The 17,833-nt window shown below is 42.3% G+C and overlaps 2 protein-coding genes across 3 annotated transcripts in view; one reads left to right on the top strand and one right to left on the bottom strand.

The window, feature by feature from the left end:
* Positions 1–4,695, top strand: part of dnah7 (dynein, axonemal, heavy chain 7) — a 103,362-nt gene extending 98,667 nt beyond the window's left edge. Inside the window, exons 65-66 of the mRNA XM_034693671.1 lie at positions 498–601; positions 4,349–4,695. Of these exons, the coding sequence (XP_034549562.1) occupies positions 498–601; positions 4,349–4,555 (311 nt within the window). The 3' untranslated portion in view covers positions 4,556–4,695. The remainder of the gene's footprint in view (positions 1–497; positions 602–4,348) is intronic.
* Positions 4,696–4,923: 228 nt separating this feature from the next.
* slc39a10 (solute carrier family 39 member 10) overlaps positions 4,924–17,833 on the bottom strand; it is a 41,300-nt gene continuing 28,390 nt past the window's right edge. For both annotated transcript variants that reach the window (XM_034693518.1, XM_034693519.1), the window contains 7 exons: positions 16,305–16,480; positions 13,469–13,648; positions 13,180–13,285; positions 12,801–13,103; positions 10,601–10,681; positions 8,194–8,384; positions 4,924–8,017 (listed from right to left, as the gene is read on the bottom strand). In XM_034693518.1, the coding sequence (XP_034549409.1) occupies positions 7,862–8,017; positions 8,194–8,384; positions 10,601–10,681; positions 12,801–13,103; positions 13,180–13,285; positions 13,469–13,648; positions 16,305–16,480 (1,193 nt within the window). In that variant the 3' untranslated portion in view covers positions 4,924–7,861. The remainder of the gene's footprint in view (positions 8,018–8,193; positions 8,385–10,600; positions 10,682–12,800; positions 13,104–13,179; positions 13,286–13,468; positions 13,649–16,304; positions 16,481–17,833) is intronic.

The following is a 17,833-nucleotide window of genomic DNA, read 5'->3' as shown; positions in this document are numbered from 1 at the left end:
GAAGTCAGAGGGAGGAAGGGACTAGTTCATGTTAATATCAGAATCAGAAATACTTCATTTATGCCAGGGAGGGAAATTTGGTCATTACAGAGCTCTTATAAACAGTATGTAAGAAAGTCAAAATATTAATAGAAGAAGGAATAAAATAAAGATCAAATAAAATAAAATAAAGATCAAATAAAATAAAATAAAGATCAAATAAAATAAAATAAAGATCAAATAAAATAAAATAAAGATCAAATAAAATAAAATAAAGATCAAATAAAATGAAATAATAATAAAATATATACAGAAGCGCAGAATAGTTAGAATGATCTATGTACAGAAGCGCTGTGAATGAAGGTGATATATACAAAGATGTTAAAGTGTCAGGGATATTACAGTGTATTGTACGGTTACTGCACAGAGTACAGGTTATTGTTCAGTGATCAGAGGGAGGAGTTTTACAGTCTGAACCACCTCTCCTCTACCTCTGTGTGTTTGTGTCTGACACTTAGGTGTGTACATCAGAGGTCTGTTTCTTGACGGAGCACGCTGGGACAGAAAGACCAAACTTCTTGCTGAGTCCTACCCCAAAGAGCTGCATGACACTATGCCCGTGGTAAGAGGAACAAACACACACACACACACACACACACACACACACACACACACACACACACACACACACACACACTGCACACATATAATTACTGATAAGACTACATTCAAGAATCCTCAGCAGCAGCAGCAGCCTGATATGAAGACTAGGCAGCCCATTCATTCAGTCAATAGTTTCCTTTGACTCTTGCAGTATTTGAATGTGACTGAGCCACAGTCTGAAAGGAGTGCTGAACTTTTCTTAACAACAACTGAAGAAACAGTTGGTTCCAAACATTTAGGACATGTTCCCGGTCTTGATAATGTCTGCTCTGCTCTGGTTAATTCTACGCCTTTGGGCTTGTATTGAAGTTCTCCCTCACACTTTATATGTACAGGCTTATGTGTGTCAGATGTTTTAATAAAATGTCAGATGTTTTTAAGAGAGCTGTTAACCTTCTGTTCCCAACATTCAACTGGGAGAGCTTCATTGGATCCAGGCTGGAAGAGAGCTCCACCACTGAGTCATGGCAGATTGAATCAGATGTCAGAAACCTTCTAGTCTTTACAGCCATAAAAGGGAACATCATCAGAGTTGTTTAAATGTTGTTGTTTTTGATGTACATTCCAGTCGGACATCTATCGTTTTAATGGTTTGACATGTTTTTTGCAGAAGCAGAAATTGTTTGTGTGTTGTCTGGGCTCCTGCCCAAGCGGCAACCTCCGGTCTCAAAATATGAAGCCCATGTGGAAGTGTTATAAACTGCAATTCATTGAGAATCTGCTTGAGTCTGGCTGCAGAAACACTGGAAACCACAAAAAGACGATCTTTGCACCATAAATAAACATGTTTACAGCCTGGTTCAAAAAACAGCTTGGTTCTACGTAGCTAATTTCTCTATCAGCACCATAGACTGTATAAAATATGGACGTAGTATCCGTGAAGTCCCCCATCTGTTTCTGAAGAGCTGTTTTGAGGCCAATTGTCGGTGGCAGCCATATCGCTGCTGTCGAGCGATTGTGATGTAAAGAGGCGGGCTTTGAGCCTCCTAGCCAACAGCTACAGTGTTCCCACCTGTCAATCAAGTCAGCTGTGCCTCTCATTGGAAGACTCATAATCTCAATATCTTTGAAATTGCCGCGTTAGAAAACAATTCACCCCCGTACAGTGTGTGCCGATCAAGAAATGATCTATCCAGAATACACTGGTCTTTTGAACCAGACTGTAAACATGTTTATTTCTGCTGTAAAGATTGTCTTCTTTGAATTGGTGTGTATGTGGTTTCCAGTACTTCCAGAGCCAGCCTCAAGTGGACACTCGATGAACTGCAGTTTTTAGCACTTCCACATTAGACTCATATTTTTAGACCGGAGGTTGCAGCTTGATCAGCACACACTGTACGGGGTGAATTTTTTTCTAACACGATGGTTCAGAAGATATTGAGATTACAAGTTTTTCCCAAATAAGGTCATGACTGACTTGATTGACAGGCGGGAACACATAGCTGTTGGCTAGGATGCTCAAACCCCGCCTCTTTACCTCACACTACGTTTGGTTGAGTTCAACATTTCCAATATGGCTGCCGCCGCCGATTGGCTTCAAAACAGCGCTCAGGAACAGATGGGTGACGTCATGGATACTACGTCCATTATTTATACAGTCTATGATCCTGCCTCGTCACTCCTTGCAGTTTTATTTTACTTGCAGTGATGGAGGAATGTTGAGATAGTATCTGAAACCCCCTCGTGGAGCCCTGCACTCACACAGGGCAGAGCTGAGGAGGAGACTTCAGATTCGTCAGCTGAAAAAGACCACTACATTTGGAGGATAGGTTTGTCAGGGGATTGTGAGATTGACCCATGTCAAGTGTGAAATCAGTAGGTGGAGATGCCCGCCTGAACCAGCTTGCAGGCATCGTTCCATTTAGCAGCTTTCCAGGAGCTTCTCGTCTGTGTTGGCTTTGAAAACGAAAGGAGATGAAAGAGTTTCCGCTCAAGGACCTTTTAACGATAATGTTCTGTTCACTTCAGTTTCCAAGGTTAAGATTTCATGCTCCAGTACATGCAATCTGTGCTTTTCAGCTGCGGTGTTCAAGATGGCACCTTTTAAAAGAACTGTTCTTTATGCAGGGACAAATGTGAGGGCTTATTTTGTCTCTATGGTTCTATTTTGAGGGCTCAATGAGGAGAACTCTTCAGCTTTAATGTTAAACCAGGTGATCAGGTGAAATAACAACACTTGTATTACATGTTCTCACATCACCACTGAACGACAGAAGTGTATTGATTCGGCTTCTCGGATCCCTCTGGGTGTCAGAAGAGAGTGACTGCTCACGTATCACATTCTGAAAAAGGGCCACTCTCCATCCTTCTTCAGATTGTTAACTTCTGAGTCAACTTGTTTCATTGTGAGTCTCAGAGGAGGAATGAACAATCATCACACACTGTAGCTTTACCCAGGAGGATGTTCACAGCTCCTTTTTCTCTGGACCTAAAAATGAGCAGCAGCTTCAACACTTCCTGTTCTCAACACTGCGCCTGAAGGAAGCCTGACTCCTTCGCTCTTTCATTTTGTTATTAATTAACCGAGCGTGAAACGAAGCAGACTGACAGAGCGCTGCAGACAGAGTGCTGGTGGCAGACAGTGAAGGCTGATCAAGTTCTCTTTCTCTTTTGTTAGCCTTTTTCTCCCCCTCTGTTCTCTGGTCTTTAAGATGCAGTTATGATTAATGAATTATGCACAAGACTGACTTCTTAAATATTCTGACATTTCAGGGCAGAATCAGCTTTGACGAGAGCGGGACTTAATTAAAAATGTGTTTATTATTTGTGTGAGAGGAGGCTTCATGGCTGGCTTTGAAATGCAAATCTTAACAGCAGCTCCTGCTCTGGAACCAGCTGAGTACTTCTGTGGCTGCAGCTCAACAAACTGTTTTTGTTTTGTTTTTAAAGATGTTTTTTTGGAGTGGCCCAGTTTATCCTTTTTGCATAACCAAGACTTCTTAATAGCCCGAGGAGACTCCTTCAAGTCGCTGCTATTGTTTTATAGAAGCTGAGTGTGTCCCCACAGTTCCTGTTTGTAAGTTAATGTGTGTTAAACAGAAGGTGATCCAGGTCAGTAGTCACAGTATGACACAGACAGAGTGTCTTCTGTCCAGACTAATGAAGCTCTTTTGCATCAACTACACCGTCACCATGCCTTTGTCCAATGAACTCTGTTGCTCATCAGCACCGTTTATGTCAGACTCACACCTCAAACCAGCTGCCTCTGCATGTTCCTCCAGTTCACTCAGAGCTGGGAAAGACTGCTTTTTGTTTCTCTGCCCCTGACTCCTGGAATAAGTTACAGCAGTGTCTTGAACTAAACACACTTTTACCTCTTGGACGATTTAGAAATTTAATTTTCAATCTTTCAACCCGCTCTGTAACTGTTTTAACTAGGTTTACCTGTGTATATTTATTGTATCATTTTATTCAACACTCCCTTCCTATTCTATTCCTTTGTAGTCAATCCCATACACCTCCTTTTATTTGTATTATCTTATTTGATCTTTGTTTTTATCTCCAAATCACAAATGATCCTATTTGATGACTTTGATACTCTTCATACCTTGTTGTTTGTTTGTTGTTTGTTTTTTAATGTCACTGTAACTGACTTGATATCATTGTAAATGAGGGTTACCCCTCAATGATCTCTCGGGTATAAATAAAGGTTGATTAGTTTTAAAAGTCTAACACCTCTCTCCTCTCACTCCTCTCCTCCCATCAGATGTGGCTGAAGCCTGTCAAACGGCAGGACATCCCTCAGAGGATGTGTTACATGGTGCCGGTCTACAAAACCAGCGAACGGCGTGGTACCCTGTCCACTACTGGACACTCCACCAACTACGTTGTCGCCATGACGCTCAACTCCGATGTGCCTGCTGAACACTGGATCAGACGAGGGGTGGCTCTGCTCTGCCAGCTCAGCTCCTAGTGTGTTGGTCTCAAACATCCAATGAGGTGTTGTTTTAAAAGAACGAGAGGAAAGCAGACAGAAGTGTCTTTTTTTTGCAGCACATGAGAGCTATGTAGAGTCCTGAGACCAAGTGTCACAATAAAGAGGTTATGATTCAATATGAGACTTTCTGAAAATCCTGTTTTGGGAAAACTGTTGGCGCAAAAACTACTTTAAAGCAAAACCTGAGTAATAAAAGACAGTGCCGTCTGAAATCCTTCTGATACGATGAGAACAGTGGGATCAACGTTTAAACCAATCACAGTCCCCTGAAACAGTGAGCTACATAAAATGTTACAGGAAGATGCTAACCTCTTACATTTCAGCAGAATCAGCAGGGATCGGAGTCAGGGATATTTCTAGAGTTTATTGTCCTTTATGTAATGGTAGAGAAGCACAGACAGTCAAACAGCAAGGATGTCACATTTTGCATTTTATATCCAGATTACTCAACAAATGTATAGACAACAGAGCAAGAATGAACACAATCATAGACCTTCATTTTCAATTTGTTGCTCAAGAACCGTGAAGACACCTGTCTTTGGGGTGTAGTGTCTTTAAGCATCAAACTTCTCAAACATCTGATTTAAGTTTAAACAAGTTCTACCAACAAAGAAATACTGTTTCAAGAAAATCACCCTAAACTTAAATAGAAACTCAAATATAAAGAGCAGAATCAAAATCAACATCATAGAAAACAAAGTAATCATGTCAAAAACTACAACACTTTGAATTATAAACTGAACTTGGTGTTTAACAGAATGGAAATACATTCAGGTCCTGGAGAACGTGTGTGCACTTAAGCCTGAGCTCAAAGTGAAAAAGGTCTGTAGAAAGAAAACAGCAAGGCGGTTAAGTCCTGCACTGAAGCGTAGTGCGCTCATGGGAGAAAAAAACTCAGCTCTGTTTCTCTGAATAACAAGTTAATTATCTCAGAATTATGAGAACATTTTCTGTCAATAAAAAAAAAATCAGCTCTGTATTTCTGAATGAATGACATACCTCTATAGTACAATCCCAACAAGGCCACACAAGGAAGCAAACATGCCCCTGTTGTTCAGTTGAATCCAGTTTATTTGGCTCTGGGTTTAAGACATTGGGAGATACTCGTGTCTCTAAGTAACATAGATGGTATTGTGATTAGCTTGTCAACTTTGTGCAGGCACCTGAGGACTCTGCAGCTGTTTAGACATAAGGCCTGTTCTGAGAAAAACAGAGGATTTATCTTTTATTCAGACAAACACTTTCCTCATAATTCAGAGATAATTAACTCCTTAATTCAGAAAAACTGAGCAGATTTTTTGTTCTCATGTGAATACGCTTCAGTAGTCCTGTGCTCGAACCTGCATAATTAAAAAAAGGTCACAACAGCAGTTACACTACACCCCGAAGAACCTCTCAGGATCTTCACACAACTCATTTAAAAAGTAACAAAAGTTGTCAACATCTTAACTTTGCAGTACAAAGAATGAAAACAAAGTTACACTCAGCACAACATCTGTACCGTCTCACTCATGCTTCATGCATGATTCAGTCAGATCAACTACATGAGTTCAATGTGACTGATGATGGTTTACAGCCAGTTTAGACATAGATGATGGATGATGTCACACAGTGACAGGATAAATGAAGCTACACGTTATCAGTGTGCTCCAGCAGCTGAAGCTACATAGCTTAGCAAGTGAGCCACAGAACAGCTAATGGAATGTGGGGGCATAAGGGAGGGGCAGTGTCAAGCACCAGCCACTGAAAATCCACACTGAGGCCAGCTTTGGCACAATCAGCAGCAACTTTAACGTACACCCTCGGAAACATAAGAAAAATATTAAAATATTAATAATCACAAGGTTTAATAAATCAGGTTTAACATCCATTACAAGTGCAGGGAATGCTGTCGTTTGAATGCACCCGCTTTTTTATTCTGTCTTCTGATTGGTCTCTCAGATAGTTGAGGTGAACTGATTCCCTGACAGAGGTGCAGCGTTATCTTTATTTAGCAGGAAAGAAAATGAGCTTTTAGCTGCTTGACTACTGACACTAAAGAGACAGCATGTATGTACAGTACATCACAACACTCCTGCTCCCACTGTAATATAACATCCACTGCAGCACCTTTAAGAAACTCAAAGAGACACCCTAAATGAAGCTAATGAACTATATTTAACTGATGGAGACAAGTAGAACTAGTACCTTTGAATTCACATTTTAAACTTGTTGATTTGTATCAAGTAAGAGAGAGCGTGAAGACCTAACCAGGAAATGTCTCCTTCAGCTACAGATTGTCAAACCCTAAAAAAAACCTTGATCTGACGTATTCAACATCTAGTTTCTAAAGAAAACGTTGACGAGTTGTAAATGCTATATTTTAAAGGCTTTGGCAGCTTTGTTAGAAATCACCATTAACTACAAAATTAGTTATTGAATCCAAAAGATTAAATTAGAAAGTAAAACACAAGTAAAGTAAGACGAATGGAAGTGGTACCAAAATAACACTGAATAATTGGGGAACCTCCCATGCAGCATGAGGGAAACACTTGTGTTTGGACAGTGCAGTTCAGAGTCGGGTCCACATTTAGCGGGTGAAGCAACACGAGCTTAAGGGTTTGTTTCAGATGTTAAATCTAGCAGCGCTGAGCTCCGCCTCTCTTTAAGGACACTGTGACTGTGATGTGTGGAGCAGCTGTGGTTCTGCTCCAGTGGCCAGGGCTTGGCACAGAGACATGAGATGTTTGGTACGCAGCGTGATCACATCAAAAGTTGATGACGGATGGCGGGTGGAACACACATCACAGATGTAAGCGTTATGGATGATGGGACACAGCACAGAGCGGGTAAGAGATGAAGATGGCATGGTACGAGGACAGCAACACGCTAACAACAGGTGATGATGCAAACGCGGTAAGCTGCTGGGCTGACAGCTGCCTCTCTGCAGGAAGCCCTGCTCCACCTAAGGTGGAGGTTACTGATTCAGAGCAGAGGTGTTTCTGGTTGGATAGCAGCTCTTCTTTCATCCAGCCTTCTTTTGTTTCTCAGGGAGTAGACAGATTGAAGCTGACAGAGGAAAGGTGATGGAGGAGCAGAGTGTAAACATCACTGGCACAGTCATGAGATATGCATAAGCTAACCACTGCTTGTTTGGAATGGAGGCGCGGGCCATGAACGAGACTCACATCGCATGCAAGACTGGGCCGTTACATCGCAAACAAAGCAGGATAAGGCCAAGAAGAACAATACTGATACATCCAGCTCTCCCCTCCTTCATTTCCCACCACCCCTTTCTCTTCTTTACTTGAAGCCAAAATCAAAAACGATTTGGTCTTCAAAGATGGCAATGAGCAGCATGATGCCGAACCCGGTCAGCATGCCCAGGTTCTGCAGGATAAAGTGTCCCAGCTGGCAGCGCTTGTAGTCCTCACTGTCCCCGTGAAGCATTTCTGGCAGCTATGAAAGAGACAGAATGACCATTTGGAATCAGAGAGAGACTTCCTGGAAATTAGAATTGCAGATCAGGAGAGCGCTGATGGCCCGTGTGGGAGTGGAGTTAGTAAAAGTTAAGCTGATGTTGTTTGGGGGACAATTATCACTGTGTGGCTGTAGAGTGCGCTGTGCCAACTTACCATATCCACCAGAGCCACATAAAGGAACATGCCAGCTGTGATGGCAAAGATCCAGCTGGTGACACTGTTCGTGTACTGGCCCACAGCTGTGCCAATCAGCATGCCAACGTAGGCCATGAGGGCGGACAGCAGATTGTAGACAATGGCCTGCTTCACCGACATCCCGGCTTTCAGCAGCACCGCAAAGTCACCTGCCAGCCAGGAGAGAGAGAGAGAGAGAGAGAGAGAGAGAGAGAGAGAGGAGAGAGAGAGAGAGAGAGAGAGAGAGAGAGAGAGAGAGAGAGAGAGAGAGAGAGAGAGAGACCTGTTTAAGACCCTTATTTAGACACACATATCCCAACATGCAACAGTCATGCTTCAGTGTGTCTTACTCCTTGTCACGAGAGGTTCTGTGCATATTCAAGCTGTCTCTAACAGTTACACGGGGCGTGATGCTGCACCGCTGACAGCTCCACGTCTCACTTTTGTTTACAGCTGCAAAGTGACATCCACTTTGGAGCACATAAAACCCTCTGTGCTATTCTAACTCTGCTTTCAACAAGTTCACCTCATCATCACCTTAGGCAAACTCCTTCCATGTACCTGCCACCACTCTGTCTCCAAGTAGGTTCAAAACAGACCAGGAGATGCTCTCTAAAAAATGTGTCTTTAACTCCCTCCTGAAACACTTAGGATTACATATGCACGCCGTCGCCTCTCTAGCCTCTTCAATCATTGCCAGGGCCAAATGCGGGAAGAGGCCCAAGTCTCAGCGGAAACGCCCTGGATTTGGAAAGAGAGATGAATACTGAGAAGGGGGTGGCCTACATTTCTTGCGCTGTGTAACAAGCGCCCTCTTTTCCTTGCTAATTACCACAATGAATATATTACCACTCTGCTCTCATCCATCAATCAAAGCGGGAGAAAAGGGGGAGAAGTTAAAGAGAAACAGTCCGCACACGCCTCACTTCAATGCCCCTTTTTTTTTTCCCTCTTCAACTTTCTCTCTGGCGTTTCCTGTCTCCACAGTTCCAATCCGTCAGGCACTCAGAAACGCCTGCCGCCGCCTCATCTACCGCAATTAACACACCCATCACTGCCAATTAGCTTCACCCTGGGTGGTTAAAGAACCCTCATAATCATCATCCTTCCCATCCAGCTGCTATGAGGGGGACGGCTTTTGTGTTCAGGAGGAGCTGAGAGGTGCACTTGTCAAACTGCTGGGTGGGTCTGACAAGCGGCCCTGTGGGTGTGAATGCACGGCTACAAGTGCTTCTGAAGAGAGGGGGACAATAAACAGGAAATGTCAAATTACACAGGGAGAGATTGATCTTCAAATGCAGCTCGAGACTCATGATGTGGTTAACCATCTGGAAACTTGAGTGCAGAGCAAAAATAGCATTAAAGGATAGAAAAGCTGGACAAGAATGTGAGCTCTCTGCCGTCTTGTCGTGCATCTTGAAACCCGAAGATGCTGCAGCCAATAACAGCAGATTTTCTGCTCTCAAGAAATGTTAATTGCAGAAGATCACAGAATTTAAAGCAGCTTTTTAACCCAAAGGGGTTCATCCCTCTTCCTCAAATAGAATCTTTAAACAGAAGCTGATTTTCCTGTTTTTCCTCCTGAAACAACAATAAGAGGACTTGATGCTCCAACTAGTCAACACAAGGGGGAGCAGGCACACAATCCAGGCTATTATTCACTGGTTCGCACTCTGCAGTAATTGACACTACTCTATTCATCAAGCCCACAAACGAGGCATGGAAAGTGCACCGCAACGAGACACATCATTAGTACTGATCTGCTCTGGATGGCCCCATTGTCTGTGTTTCTCACCCGCCTCTTACCACCTCTTCTTCACACTATTAACAAACAGACAGAGGAGAGCAGTGGGGTAATAAAAAAAACACAAACACTGCTCGGAAACAAAAATGTTCACTATTGCTGATTCTAACTGAATCAGAGGAGTCCTGGGAGAAAAGCGATTTGAATGCAAATGATCACGCCAGCAGCTGCAGCGTCTTTTGAGTCTGACTGTACTGAACAATGAGCACCAGGCACGGTACATCATCCTCCCTGACACACACACTGACAAGCCATTTCGCTGCTGTCAGACAAAAGCCATTAATCTGGAAAAAAGTACATTTTTCTGAAGTGAAAAGAAGAGTGATGATTATTGACACCACTGGGTTTTTAACAAGTTCCAGGGGACAGAGGGTCGTGAGACTAAGATTAAAGTTTCAGTTCAAGTGAGGGAAAGAGCTGTTAGTGATTTAGACACTGCGTATCATTATGTGAGCTCACTGTGAGGCCTTTGTTCTACTGGCTGAGTAAATGAAGTGTACAGTGTGGAGTGTGTGATGAGTAAATGAGTTGCTTTGTTCAGCTTTCTGACACGTTCTCTCCGTGCCTTTTCATTCCACTTACCGAGCTCATGAGGTAATTCATGGCAGAAAACAGCCACTGATGTGCTGATGCCTCCCGTCAGGTTCGCACTGAACGCTGCACCTGCAGACACGAGGAGAGATCAGGACACGTCAGCAAGGAGAAGTTTGACATTTGGGGGAAATACACTGAGGCTGTTATCGAAACGGACTTCTACACTGCAAATAATTCAACACTTACCAAGATTGTACTTCTTAGATTGAGACATGTTAGATGAAGGACCTTGTTTTTAGAGTTCTTGACTTGTTTTTAATCTTTGTATGTATGGTTGAATCTTAAATTGATTATGAACATGTCTTTTTGTCTCAGTTAGTCTGGGAATCTTAAATTGAGTGAATGACTGTTAAAATAAGCTACATTGGTTGTCTCACCTAAAGTCTCATCAAAATAAAGACTGTTTGAAATGAAGTATCCATCAACCCTGAGCCACTATTAATATGTTCTTGATGTTATATGTTGTTAATCCTGACATGTATTAAATGTTGACAGTAATCCAGCTTGCTGTTGTGGTTTCTGTAGAAACATTTCAGAGGTATATTCTAAGAATAAGACCTGGTTTAAAGATTTTAGTTTTAGTTTAAGATGGATTAGGGTTTATTTTAAGATGAGCCAGCTTAAATCAAGAAACTGTAATCATAGTTTTCTAATAGTGAGTCATGTTTTCTTAAATTGGTGTTTTTCTTGTCCCAGGCCTTCATTTGCTCAAATGAAGTATTCAAAATAAATAAATGAGATGTTCTTTGCTTATATTCAGTATATTTCACTTCTAACTGTGCTGTAGGAAGTTTGTTTTCAAGTAGTTTGAGCTAAAAATCATCATATTCTACTTATTTCAACCCTTTTTAATACTTTTCAGAGCCTGCTTATTTCTACATTTAACAATCTCATTTTAAGATTTCTTATCAAGTAAAATTAACTTGCTGCATGGACAGATCATTTCACTGATTTTAAGAACTGTTCCCCTTGAATTAAGTTTTTTTTACCCTATATTTAAGCTACCCTTTTTTGCAGTGTACATACTGCCTACTAATGTAGTATGCAGTAGGTACAGCCTACTACATACTGTGTTTGATCTAGTCTGCAGTACGCTGAGCCAGACGTCACTGGATTTCTGGTTTCGGATGGCGGAAGTAAACAACGGCCAAGCTGATAGATAAACTTCTTCTTTAGAATCATTTGTGATTTAAAAAGTTAAGAAGTGGTTTACATGGAATTTATCAGTTTTCACAGCCCATAAAACTGAGTCAAAAAAGAAGAAAAAAGAAGAAGAAAAAAGAAGAAGAAAAACGAGCGCTGTGCATTGTGGGAAACAGTACGTGAGGGAAACTGGTCCGATGCAGACTGTGACATTTTCCTGAATCAGTAGACATCCGGGGAGTTTTGACATACTGCAGATTTTGCTCTTGTTCACATACTACATACTGAATTTTGGGTGAATCATTACGTACTGCTAGTATAGTAGGAGGTTTGAAAACAGCCTTTGATACGATCAATGAACACTAAATGTGAAGCTTGAGCCAGCAGCCAATTAGGCTGAATCCAAATCTCCACCCTCTGTTACATCCATATTATAATGAATGGCCTGTAATTACATTTTTGAGGCCTGCTGACACCACGACGGGGATCTCTTCAAATCTTTAGAAAGTCTTCTTGAGGCCCTGCATGAGGCCTAATCGTGGAACAGCCCTCAGTACTTTGAAAGGGGGGGCAGATGTTCACACATCATGCAAGTACAATAACAAAACATCCGCAAGAAAAAGCTGTCACCTGACAGACCAGCAGGCAGAGACGTAGTGATTGTGGCATTTAGTAAGCCTGTGGACATATCCTCTTTTTTATCTTCCTTTTCTTTGCAGCCCTCACGTCTCACAGATTCCTCTTAACAGCTAACAAAGTTCAAAGACTTTTGGATTCCCCATAGAGACCTGGAATATGGGGAATCATCTAGACTCTGCTCCTTCACATATGGTATGGTAAGTAGGGGTGTAACGATTCATCTACTTCATTGATGTATCTATTTATTTATTTATTTATAGTATTAACAAGCCACCAGAAGGTTCCTGGGTTTCACAGATTTGAGTCCTCAGCAGCTGTTTGCAGCTTTAAATTTGTACAAAAGAGAGAGAGCAATGTTGTGTCACTCCAAAGAAAACAGAGTGCACATGAAGCTCTAATCTGGTACCTATAGCCAGGCCGTCACTGAAGTTATGCATGCCATCGCCCATGATGACCATCCAGGCGATGCTGGCTATACCAGCGTCCTTCATCTCCTGGTCTGAGTGGCAGTTCCCTCCGTGAGAGTGACCGTGTCCATGTCCCTGCTTCTTGGCCTTACGTCCGTTCTCCTTTTTGGGTGACTGCGGCTCTTGTGTGGCGAGCTGTGGTGCCAGTGGCGTCCTGGTGGTGGGAGAGTCGGGAGGCTGAAGCTCTGTGAGATGTGTGTCGTTATGACCGTTGTCGCAGGAGATGACAGTGACGTCATGGTCTGAAGAAGGCAAGAGGTGTTACAGTGAGCTGAGGTTAAAGCTGCTGTGTTAGGGGAGGTACTGGATCCATCTTACCTTCACTGATGGGCTTCAGGTGCAGCCACTCTGCGTCTGAGCGCCTGTTTAACTTGTGGTCTGACAACTTCCTGCCGATCTTGCCCTCCTCGATTTCTTTCTTACTCTGTGAGCAGAAAGATTCATTTATTCTCCATCACACAAATTCAGAAATCAGTTAACTGCAAGTTTGTAAAAAAAAAGAAACAAAACTCTGAGGAAAGAATCAGAAGAGAAACTGCCTGTGGAAGTCAGAGTCTAATGGAAGTCCAGTCAAGTCTATGGCTACAGCTGGGTCATTCCGCCTCACCTTGTGGTCTTTGTAGTGCTTAAACATGCCGATACAGTGCTCGATGATGAAGAGGAGGTAGATGCCGGCCAGAGCTGTGAGGCCCTTCCACACTCCATCAAAGGCAATAAGCAGATCCGTGTCTTGGCTCGTCCCGTGCCCGTGATGGTCATGGTCATGGGTCCCTTGAGACTGTAGAGACTGAAGAAAAACAGAGGACGAGTGAGAGAAGTAAAGAGGTGAAGGAGGAGGGTCACACATTTATCAGTACATAGATTATTGAGTGACTGATTGCACTATGATCAATCATTTTGTGATAGACATGACATTGATCAGTAAATGAAAAAAAAGTTTAGAACATACGTAAAGGAAAAGTTTTGAAAAATGTGTTTCAGCCACATCTTTATTCAAACAATCCATGAACTGTAGTCACAAGAGGTTAGACGCCAATCTAGGCTGTAATCAGGTAAGAGGTGCTGTAACTCTGAACAGGGTTCCATCCAATCACACGGCTACACATAGAGACAACCATTCACCCTCACAATCACACCTACATGTAGCTTACAGCACCAAGTAACTCAACAAGCAAGTCTTTGAACTGTGGGAGGTAATCAGAGAACCCTCAGGGGACCAACACATGCACAAGGAGGACATGAAACCTTTATATAGAAAGGTTTGCTGTGTGAGCATTGAACATTCTTGCTGTGAGCAACTAATCACTGAGCCACTGTGCAGCCCTGCAGCAACATTTCAAAAGTGATTATTTTGTACTGATTCTTCAAATCAAGAGTTTACATGTAGAGGACTGAAGTACAGACCTTTTTATCTGGCACAGGTCTGCTTTTATAGTGGATTTAGTAGGAATGTAGTAGGGATGGGCAATGATTTCCACTTTGTAAAAATAGAAGAGTTACTTTGAATATTTTCTCATTTTAAAAGTAACATTTTTCAGCGTTTTTAACGGTGCCTGGTTGTAATACGGTATTCCTGCCAGACGGTGGCTACAGAGCGTCTTAAAGCTGTTTGCTAACCGCATTAAGTAACAGAAGAAGAAGAATGCTAACTGCATTAAGTAACAGAAGAAGAAGAAGAAGAATGCTAACTGCATTAAGTAACTGCATTAAGTAACAGAAGAAGAAGAATGCTAACTGCATTAAGTAACTGCATTAAGTAACAGAAGAAGAAGAATGCTAACTGCATTAAGTAACAGAAGAAGAAGAATGCTAACTGCATTAAGTAACAGAAGAAGAAGAATGCTAACTGCATTAAGTAACTGCATTAAGTAACAGAAGAAGAAGAATGCTAACTGCATTAAATAGCAAAAGAAGAACACATTTGATTTTCTCTGTTTCTGAATCTCACACTACTACACGTGTATTTCCAGAGACTGAGCATGACTGTAAAATATAAACACACACACCACGCTGCATCACAGAAACACCAACGTAAAGATCAAGACAGACGCTGTCAGTGCTACTAGCAGCACATCGTCCTGCTGCTGGTTAACGAGACTGCCACACTAACAGGCTGTTAACAAGACAGGTGTGTGTGTGTGTGTGTGTGTGTGTGTGTGTGTGTGTGTTAGGGGTGTAACGATTCTTTTTAACAATGATTCAATTCGTGTCATGATTCATGGTTGCCGATATGATTAAATGACGATATTGGTTCATTTAGAACGATACAATCCGAAACGATTCAGTGACTTGAAATTGATTCAGTAACTTTTTAGCCAAAAATTCAACCAGTGTGACTGTGAAATAAATCCCTTGATACTGGACAGTCCTAGATTCCTGTTGTTGTTGTGATGGTTTTGGCCTGAACTGAGTTTTGTCCTAGTCTCTGACTAAACATGCTGGAGAGGCCTGAGGCTTCTGCAGAGCTGATGTTACCTTGATGAACCCTGCATGAGGTGCCTGGATGGCCAGCTTTATGTGAAATCCCATGGCGCCTTAGTAGGTGGTTGGATAGATTAGTGGTCTTGCCGTGGAACTTTACTTGACCTTTACATATCCTACAAACAGTGAGCGACTTATTTAGAACATCTCCGTCTTTGAAAAAGCCAAAGTGTTTCCACACACTGGACCACAATGATGGCTTGATCATTTCTGGCTCACCAGCTTCTCCTCTGCCATCCACCATGCTATGTTTTGTTGTCTGCTGGCGTGTGGCGATGATGAAAAAACACATCCATATAAAGTCTGCCGTGCTAAAATCCAATGTGTTATTTCCTAGTATGGATACAATCCATTTATTACCTTTTAAAACGATGTTAGATCCATATATGTCGTCTGGAAGGCCAACTTGCTGAGCACAGATCGATGTAGTCGGATCATAGGAATATAAATCGATACATGGATGTAGTAGATGAATCGTTACACCCCTACTGTGTGTGTGGGAGGGTGATTATTGCAATAGTCGTTGAATAGAAGCCAATGATTATCGAATAGTATTTTGGCTTGAAATGCCCATCCTTAGAATGTCGTCACGTCTGTGTAATCCTATATGTTATGTTCTTTTTATGTCAACTGAAGTGTGAGAATGATAATAGCCGTGCTGTAAAATAAAACATCCAGGTGAGTGTGAAGACAATGAAACAAAAGAAGTTCAATTTTTAGAGATGTGTCTTAGGAACTGTCTGATTTCCATACGATGAGTCTATAAGTCTTAAAGTTATTTAAAGTAGTTCCTGCAGTCAGTGCTGACAAATGGAGCTTTTCATGGGCTGGTTCTTCACGGACCATTTCTCAAAGTTTGAATCATTTCCACCTTGAGTCTTTGAGCAGAGAGGACGAGGGGACACAAGACTCTAATACTCTACAAAAGGTTTTAATCCACAGTCCAGAACATTCAGACTCACATGAGGCAGCAGATGAAGGAGAGCATCTCCACTGAGCGTGCCCACAGCCAGCGCCACCAGGAAGGTGAGCAGGAACTTGAAGCAGGCCTGGTTCAGGATGGGTACTAGCACCACTCCCAGCAGAGACAGCAGACTGATGATGGTGATGGAGACAAAGCCCCAGAGCCACACCCACACTGCAGGAAGAAACACAGGTCAGACACATTGAACAGGTGTATTCCCTTTACATGAGTATACAGCACGGGATGAGAGCTGGACTAATCCATCCAAACAAAGACAGACCACTCAGACTTTCACTTAAGATGGATCTGTATGGTTGAGTCCAAAGCCATCAAAGATTCAGTGGGCCTCATTTATAAGCACAAACACGAACACTAACAGCCACAGATTCAGCATCAGTTTGCAGCTGGCTGGAGAAATTGTCTCCCGTCCCGTATGCTAAGGAAACTATCCTCCCGAGGTTTTCCATCCGTGTGTCCTTGTGATGACACATGACGCCTACAGCAAGAAATGTGAAATGACATTTCAGCAGACTTTCACTCGCCTCGTTTTTCATTCAGACGTAAACATACAAGGCAGAAGAGGAAGAGTCAGAAAGGTACACTATCACTCAAACTGTCAGTCCACCTGTCAGCCCAGGACGGGAATCAAAACAGAGCCGGGCCGAGGAAGAAAAACTTTGATTCTCTCTCTGCAGAGGACAAAATGTTTAATGTCGTGAGGAATTCAGTGTCAGAGCAAAGATGGTGGTGTGCTTACTAAAGTGAGGAAGACGGCTTCACTGTTGACATTCAGCTTTAATACATATACTGACTCAAACCGTATGTTTGGAATGCATATCCAATAGAAAACCGACTTCAGTGAGGCATTTCAGGAGAATGTCAACACAAAGAAAAGCTCTGTGGAATCTGCTTCGCTCAGATTTCGCTGGTAATTCAATTTAATGCTTAAAACCACAAACATTGTTGCTATTTTTGTCCTGGTCAAATATTTAACTATTACTTAAAATAACAACTCATTTTCCCAAAACATATTGTAAGCTATTGAGCACTGCCAGAGCTTAATTCATAGAAACAGAAGATGCAAAGCTGCCTCAAAGCCGGAGGGGAAAATGACTAATAACAGTAAAATCTCGCTGGCAGACACGCTTCCTCTTCACGTCTAATCAGCCCCAGGTGGTGTCGCTTGAGAAGAGATGATCTGAAACATGTCTTACGTCTGACGGAGAGGTCTTTAGAGAGACTGAATCAAGCTGTTACTGTCCCATTACCCAGCTGTAGAATCAAAAACGTTACAAAAACAGCCTCTCACCAGGAAGCTGGAAAACAGGAGGCTGGAGTTCCCCCAGGGAGAGATATCTAAACTCAAGAGGACGGCACTGATGTGGGAGTGCTGATTACACAGCCGTTTGTCGTAAGCTTTATACCCTAACCTTAATTCCTGCGTGTTCACCTGGGGTTACAAAAAACAACAAAATATTGGTCTGTGTTTTAATGATGGTGTTGGTGGCATAAGACTGTCCAGTATCA

This window comes from Notolabrus celidotus, chromosome 10 (assembly GCF_009762535.1).
Source record: "Notolabrus celidotus isolate fNotCel1 chromosome 10, fNotCel1.pri, whole genome shotgun sequence".
Taxonomy (NCBI): Eukaryota; Metazoa; Chordata; class Actinopteri; order Labriformes; family Labridae; genus Notolabrus; species Notolabrus celidotus.
Note: the sequence above shows the minus strand (reverse complement) of the source record. Positions and strands in the feature narration are given on the sequence as shown.